Here is a 7551-nt window from a genome sequence, read left to right on the forward strand (position 1 = left end):
CCAGCTTGGCCTCATCCCTGGTGCCCACCAAGGGCCCAGTCTGTGCAGGCTTGCACTGAGTGACCCAGCACACAAGTCAGGGGACATGGGCAGGGCTGGGGCCGGGCCAGGCATCTGGCCTCTCAGCACTGTGGCCCACACTTCAGTCTGATTAGAGGTGCAGGTGCCCACATGGCTGAGGACAGATGGGGCAAGAAGGGCAAACGAGGCAAAGACACGGTGCGCTCGGCTCTGAGGGCCTGTGTCTCAAACAGCCCCCGGGCAGAAGGGCCAGCAGGCACCTCTGTCCCTCGCTCCATGTGAAGTGAGCCACAGCTGTTTTGTCGGTGGGGTTCGTCAAAAAAACCCAACAACCCGCTGTCCCTGTCTGCAGGCAGCCGGCCCTGTCCACGCGCTGCCCGCTTATGCCACGTACGACACGGTGAGTGTCCGCCACCCAGGTGTGGCGTCCCGTGGAGCCCTTGCCTCTTAAAAGTGAGTGTTGGTGACCGAGCAGGCCACCAACCACGACTCCGTGGGTGCAGCTCACAGGCCAGCGGGGGCCCAGGTGGCTGCTCCCTGCTCCTGCTCTCTCTAGAATGTCCCCACCAGGAACACAGCTGAGACGACTCAGCTGCCTGCAAACCTGCCCTCCCAGCGCGGTGTCCAGACCTGAGGGGACCCAGAACCACACCTGCAGTGCACGGTGCTGCCGTGGTACGGGCGCCCGAGCTGGCACAGTGGCCCTCTGGCCCGCCTCGCACCTCAGGTGGCCCCATGCCACCCTCGCCTCTGCGCTCCTGGCCGGGCAAGTGCGGGCCACACAGGCATCTGTCGAAGGGCTTGGTAAAGGCTGGGATGTGGTGTCAAGAAGGGCGTCCTTCCAGGGTGTCGGCCCTTTGCGGGGGGGGGGCGGGTACGGCCAGGGCTCGAGCCAGGTTGTGACCCCTGCTGACATTCCCAAGCGAGGAGGGTGCCTCCTGGGCGCTGGCCCAGCTGATGACCAATGAGGGCACGCCATGCATGGTGGGTGGCCACGGCCGGCCTTAGGACAGCCCGGGGGCCTCCCTGCAGCCCCACGGGCCCCGCCCATCAGTGAAGGGCACTGCCCCCACCCTGCCCTTGGCCCCATCCTTGGGCAGACACCTCACGTCCCGCCAACCTTTGTGCCTCATGCTGGCCACCGCCCAGCTGCCCTTGGCCCACGGGCAGAAGCAGCCCGGACGGTAGCAAGTCCCCTCCTACGTGCCCTCAGCCTGATTCCTGAGCCCAGGAGACAGCCTGCACCCCTACCACCCTGTGGCCGGCACCTTCTGCCCGCCCTCCCCAGTGCTGGGACCCCGTGCCCCCCGGTGTGACCAGGGCAGGGAGGGAGACTCCCGGGACTGGGATGCCCAACCCTCAGCACAGGGCTCCCCCACACTTGGCCCTCTGCCCCCCCAGTGCTCAGAAGCATGTCTGGCGGCCTCGGGCTCAGCGGGGGCACCTGCCGTCCGCGGCCCGGTCCGCCCCACCAGGAGCAGGCTCCGACTTGCTGGAGGCCCAGCAGAGCACATTCTAGGACAAGCGCCCCTGAAGCTGAGCAGCCCCTGGTAGGCAGAGGCACTGTGGCTGCCCCACAGGCATCTAGGCCACCGGCCCAGGGACATCGGAGGCCCTGCCCCTGACACAGGGAGGTTTCCAGCCTCTGCTCTCCCTGAGGACGAGGCACACATGCTCACCAGGACTGACACCATCAGGGGCTCCTTCACAGCTTCGTGACAGGTAAAGCTGCCCAGGAGACTGTCTGGTGGCCCAGGGAGGGCCCAGCTCAGCCCCCACCCCCAGACAAGCCAGGCCCCCGAGGGGAGCCTGAGGCTGAGGTTCAGGGCCAAGACCCATGCTGGGAAAGCAGGCCTCCCTCAAAGAGTCCCAGAGGCCCACGTTCCCGTCTGGGTCCCCAGGGGAATGCCAGCCAGCCAGGGTGCGGACGAGTATCTGGCTCCTCGGGGGGAGCACGCCCACCCAGAGTGAGGTGGGCTCTGCTGCTCCCAGGTCAGGCTGGCCTGGCCCTGAGAATCAAGTGGACTTGGCGAGAATACCTCTGTCCAAGAGCCATGTCCCCACCAGGATGTCCACCAGAAGGGGGCCTGCTCGGGCTGCCCTCCCAACCCTGTCCCCACAGACCGCGTCCTGCTCACCCTGAAGCTTGGGGATGCCTGCATCCTGGACAAGCGTGTACTCGAGGCCATGGTGCACAGTCCTCAGAGTGCAGAGAGCAGCGACCCCTGTGCCAGGGCAGGGCAGCAGCCGGGGAGGGCGGCGCCGAGGCACGAGCTGGGCTGGCCGCCCTCCAAAGAGGCGGGAACGGGGGGCCCTGCGCTGGCCGACCGCCCCTGCCAGGCGCTGCCCGTGGACCCCAGCAAGTCACAGTGCCCACACAAGGGGCCTTGGGGGGCTGGTGGAGCCCGGGCCTCCCCATGGGGTGACCCATCTGGCTGCGCCGGGCTAGGTGTCACGGCACATGACACTGGTGGCTGGCCGCCTGGAGATCGTTCAGGGTCAGTGAGAACAGCCACGCAGAGAGCCACAAAGATACCATGGGCTATCCCCAGCGTGGGCCACATGGCCTGAGGGAGATGCTCACTCAATCTGCTCACTGCCAGCAGCACCTGAAGAGCTCCCCATGATGCCCCTGGGCTGGAGCCGGTATCCCCAGCACCCACATGCTCCCCAGAGGACGGGCTGGCCCTCCCTGGATCACTCGCCCAGTGTGAGGAGTCTGGGCCCTTGCCTGGCCAGGCTGTCACGAAAGCTAAGTGGTAGGAAGGTCTCTACAGGGCCCATAACTACACACCTAGCCCTGGGAGCCCGGGCTGTTCTGTGTCTGGCCTAACTGCTCCCAACCCAGGACAGCTCTGAGGACTGGCTACAGCCACAGTGAAGGGCATCCCACTCAAAGCTCTCAGTGCACCTGGACACTGGGGGCAGGGGACCCCCAGACCCCGGCTTTGAGCCACTACACTGGGTCCCTTTCCCATCAACACCTGCCTGGGCCACCCCGGGAGCCCAGCGACAGGTCCCACCTAGCCTGACAAAGACGGGACCACAGGGCCCAAGACACCCATCCTGCTCCTGCTCCTAGGCCTGGCACATCCCACCGCCCCTGAATCTCTGCGTCCACAGGAAAGCTGGAGGCTTAGGGGTCTCCAAAGGGCAGGGTGATCACAAAAGGGATGGCCCCAAGACCCCGGCCAGTCAGCAGTATGCCCTGCCTCTTCAGACTGGCCTGACAGATGACGGTCCTCTCAGGCAGCATGAGCCAAAGAAACCTGACATGGACATGGGCCCTGAACCGCCCACAGCCAGAAGGAGGGCCAGGGCTCCTGTCCCTGGCCAGTCCTAAATTCTAGTCCAAAGCAGTACATGTCCTCCCGGGGGAGTATGTGGCCACCTGAGGCCTGGGCATGCCCCACAAAGCAATGTGACAGGGTGACGGGGACAGGCCAGCCCCACCCTCGTTGCAGAGGGGAGCAGGGCTGGCTAGACGCTGGGCCCTGAGCAGCCACCTGGTGTGGAGGGGGTGGGGACCAAGGCCAAGCGAACAGCACTGGAGCCCAGCTGAGAACTAGCCAGCTGCTGCCTTGGACCAGGCCCAAAGACACTGGCGGGCACAGACCCAATGGGCCAGGGCCTGCCCTCTGCCGGTCACCAGCCACTGCCTTTCAGGATCCCTAAAGCCCAGGAAATGGGACCCCACCTGCAGTCAAGAAGCTCCAAGGTGGGAGACACCAGCCCCACCCCTCTGGTTTCAGTGTTCCCTAAGAAGACCCCCCACAAGGGACGGGAGGTGCTCTTGGTCCCAACTCTCCCCCTTGCTGATCAAAGGTCAGTAAAGCGTTTCATATTAAAATGCGAGCCCCCACACGTGCCAGCAGTGCCCTAGAGCCCTGCAGGAAGCACCAGAGGGGCTGCCGCCCCCCGAGCTGAAGTTGCCACCATGCCTTGACTCAAGGCCATGCACACGGCAGCTGCCCAGCCTCAGCCAGACGCCAGGGTGAAGACCATCAAATAATTTACTGCAACTGAACCTGTGCCCGACGGGCCAGGATGGGGCTGGGAGGTGGAATAGCCGGGTTGCGGTGCCGGTGGCATCAGTCCGCGACAGTCTGTGCACAGCGTCCTGGGAGGTCTGCGGTCACTCTGTCCACTGACCCTGGGCTGGCCGGGCTCCGGCGGCATTTCCTTCCTTCCCCCTCCTTGCTCCGTCTGCACCTCCTCCCAGCATCCGGCCCCTCCAGGCCCGGGCCTGTGCGGCTGGCGGAGGAGCAGGAAGGCCCTCGGGGGGCAAGGCGGCGTCAGGAGAGCAGGCACCTGCAGCTCAGGCAGCCGGGGCCGCCCTCGTCCGGCGGGCTCAGCTTGCGCACCTTGTGCTGCCGAATCTCGCGCACCAGCGTGTAGAAGGCGTCCTCCACGCCCTGGGGATGAGGGGCTGCTCAGCACGGCGGGCCAGCAGACCCCTGCCGCGGGCCCCGGCACACCCTGCCCCGCCCCGCCCGCACCCACAGACAGAGCCTGGCCTGGCTCCCCAGGGCCCCCGCAGACACCTGCTCCTCAGCAGATGGCGCAGGGCAGGGGGCCCGGGTCTGTGCCCTGCTCCTATCTGAGCTCCTGCCCTCGTCCCCAACAGCCCACTGAAGGGTCAAGACCAAAGGCCCATGGGGCGCTCGGGGGTGGGGGGGGAGGGCCGGGGGCCCCAGGGTCACCGCTCCGGCCTGGCTCAGGGCAGCTCTCTCCAGGGACCTCCACCTCCCCCTAGAGCTGTTTCAGCCCAGACCCCGGCCCTGGCCGCCCTCGCTGCCCTGGCGTCCCGGGAGACTTACAGCGCGAGGGGCCGCTGGGTCCCGGGGGTCCCGGAGCTGGAGCCAGAGCCAGAGCGGCTGCCCTGTGTCGAGGGAGAGGGCGGTGAGCGTGGCTCCTGGCGGGGCGGGCGGGGCCCTGGCTAGCTGTGCATGGGAGTGGGGGCGGCTCACCTGGCGCGTCTTGGCCGAGGTCTCGACGTAGGGGATGCCGTAGCTGCGGGCCAGGTCTTGCGCCTGCCGAGACTCCACGGTGCGTGCAGCCAGGTCACACTTGTTTCCTACCAGCACCATGGGCACGTCGTCCGAGTCCTTCACCCGCTTGATCTGCTCCCTGCAAGGAGGAAGGTGTGAGCGGGCCGGCCGGCTGGCTGCATCCGACACACACACCAGGAGGACGGGGAGGCCCCCGAGGACGGGGGGCAGCTCGCCTGTACTGGTGGATGTCCTCGAAGGACTTGGTGTTGTTGATGGCGAACACGCAGAGGAAGCCCTCCCCGGTGCGCATGTACTGGTCCCGCATGGCGCTGTACTCCTCCTGGCCGGCCGTGTCCAGAATGTCCAGCAAACATGTCTCCCCGTCAATGACCACTTGCTTCCGGTAGGAGTCCTGTGGGAGGCCACACCTTAGGGACCCAGCCCTCCTGATATGGGGCATTTGCACTCCCAGCCCCTCCTTGATCTCCTGTGGCCGCTAGGTCCCCTGGTGCACGGACCTCCTCCGACGGAGCAGGCAGAAGGTGAGCCCGCGTCAGGACATGGGGCTGGGGCGGGTGGGCGGCACCACTCACCTCGATGGTGGGGTCGTATTCGTCCACGAAGTGGTTCTGGATGAGCTGGATGGTCAGGGCACTCTTCCCCACGCCTCCAGCGCCCACCACCACGAGCTTATACTCCGTCATCGCTCCTCGAGGGACCGCAGCGCGAGGCACTGTGGTGGTCTCCTGTCCCACCTGCAGAGGAAGCTGCATCAGCCACGCCCGGCCCCTGATGAGCTCTCTGGGCCCCAACATCCAGGTAACAGGTAGCAGCCAGGACAAAGGCCCGCCGCTCACCAATGGCACCTTCAGTCCATGGGAGAGGGGTCCTGCCTCCGCTACATTAATGACTGTGTGAGAGGCAGGGAGCTGGTGTCCCGGAGGCAGTGCTGACAGCTGAGAGCGTCTCCCAACCACGCACCCAAATTAGAAGTTGCTGGTAGGCAGAAAGCCTGAACTGGCGGTGCCGTGGGCTGAGGTCACCAGTCCCCCTCCCTCCAAGACAGGTCCTGCCACGGTGGAGCGTGCAGCAGCGTGCCCAGGCAGGCCAGTGCCAACCGACAATTGGTGCCGGGTCCCACTGGGCATGTTGGTGCATTCGACAAGTATCTACCGACCGAGCACCAACTACATGCCAGAAGCTGTTCCAGGCACAGGGCAACAGGCAGACAGAGAAAGACCCCCCCTTCCCTGGTGGGCTCAGCTTACGTCCCTATGAGGAAGCCAACATAAGTTAAAATAAGGGGAACCCATGGGGGCCTGCTGCCCTGACAAGTTTGGAGAAAACAAGGCAGGTGAGGAGCAGGGTGCCAGGCGAAGGTTCGGGGTAAGCACAGGGGATCCCGACAAGAACAGGCTGAGGGACGAGAAAAGACCCAAAGGAGTGTGGGAACCGGGGGACAGGTAGGAAAGAGGCTTGAGGCCAAGGCCCCCAACTGGGGTGTCTTCAGTTTCTGAAGCTTAATGAGGGGGTGCCCTTGTGAGGACAGTGGACTTCCTAAACCCCAGACTTTCCCTGCCCTGTATGATGGCCGCCGGGTGCCTGGGCTCTTGGGGGATGGGGGGGTCCTTGGGACCCCGCCTAGCTCACAGCCACAGGCGGGCCACGGCGCAGGGGAACCCTACACACCGCCTGACGGCACTTGTGGGGCCCCAAGGAGGCCAGGGACACAATGCCCGAGGAGCTGGCCCGGCGAGGCAGAGTGGACCCGCCGCTGGCACACCCAGCGCCGCCACCCCCCGCCCGCAGCCCCTAGCCCCCCAGCCGCAGCGCCGCGCCCGCGGCTCACCTGCGCCCCCGCGCGCCCGCGCGCCCTGCGAAGACAGCGGCTCCCCGCCCCGGGTCGCTCGGCCCCGCCGCCCCAACTCCAACGCCCCCGGCCCGCCGCGGCCGCCCCCCGCCGCACTCACCGCTCGCTCACTGGCGCGACTGCCCCCGGGGCCGGGGCGGGCGGGGGCGGGGGCCGGGGCGCGCGGCTCGCCGAGAGCATGGGACCCGTCCGCGGCGGGTGCGGCTCCGGCTGCGGGCGGCGGGCACGAGCGCAGGCGGCGGACACTCGGCCGGGCCCGCGCACGCCCCGCCCAGAGCCCGTCCGTCAGCCCGGCGCGGCCTGCCATTGGTCGTGCGCCCTGGGTCCCGCCCCAGCACCTCCCCGCTCCGCTTCGGTTGGCCGAGTGGCCCGCCTGTCAGAGACCGCGGCAGGGCGGGGCTTCCGGGAGCGGAAGGCGCGGAGGGCAGTGCCGGGCTGGGTGGCCCTCGTGGGCCGCGCGGCCTGGTGGTGTCTCGGCCCGTGCGGGAGAAGAGCGAGTGCCCCGGGGTCGAGGGCTCTGGAGCGACGGCTTCTCTGGGGAGGGCCTGGACTCTCCCGAGAACAGGCCGGACTCCCAAGGAGATAGAGACCGTGCGGGGAAGCGCGGCGGCGGCGGCCGGGTGTGAACTGGGGCGCGGTCGCCAGGGTCCGGCTCCAGCCCCTTGA

At 67.2% G+C, this 7551-nt stretch overlaps 1 protein-coding gene across 4 annotated transcripts; it reads right to left on the reverse strand.

Moving 5' to 3' along the window:
* Positions 1–4016: 4016 nt before the first annotated feature.
* Positions 4017–7127, reverse strand: HRAS (HRas proto-oncogene, GTPase). Of its 4 annotated transcripts, none has more exons than XM_039840444.1 (6): positions 6986–7127; positions 5609–5770; positions 5249–5427; positions 4992–5151; positions 4842–4903; positions 4017–4436 (listed from the first exon to the last, which is right to left on the reverse strand). In XM_039840444.1, exons 2-6 carry the CDS (start codon positions 5717–5719, stop codon positions 4373–4375), a joined length of 576 nt encoding a protein of 191 aa, XP_039696378.1. In that variant the 5' UTR covers positions 5720–5770; positions 6986–7127; the 3' UTR covers positions 4017–4372. The 4 variants fall into 4 exon arrangements, with proteins under 4 accessions (XP_039696378.1, XP_039696381.1, XP_039696379.1 ...); XM_039840447.1 differs by lacking the exon at positions 6986–7127 and adding an exon at positions 6865–6887; XM_039840445.1 differs by lacking the exon at positions 4842–4903.
* Positions 7128–7551: the final 424 nt, after the last annotated feature.

The sequence above is a fragment of the Pteropus medius genome, unplaced genomic scaffold, assembly GCF_902729225.1.
Source record: "Pteropus medius unplaced genomic scaffold, Ma_sr-lr_union100, whole genome shotgun sequence".
Lineage (NCBI taxonomy): Eukaryota > Metazoa > Chordata > Mammalia > Chiroptera > Pteropodidae > Pteropus > Pteropus medius.

Coding starts and splice junctions, on each gene's coding strand:
- HRAS (XM_039840446.1), bottom strand. CDS start 5,788: ATGCAGCTTCCTCTGCAGGTGGGACAGGAGACCACCACAGTGCCTCGC. Junction 5,428..5,608: donor AATACGACCCCACCATCGAG/GTGAGTGGTGCC, acceptor GGCCTCCCACAG/GACTCCTACCGGAAGCAAGT. Junction 4,437..4,841: donor ACCCAGCGGCCCCTCGCGCT/GTAAGTCTCCCG, acceptor CCTCATCCCCAG/GGCGTGGAGGACGCCTTCTA.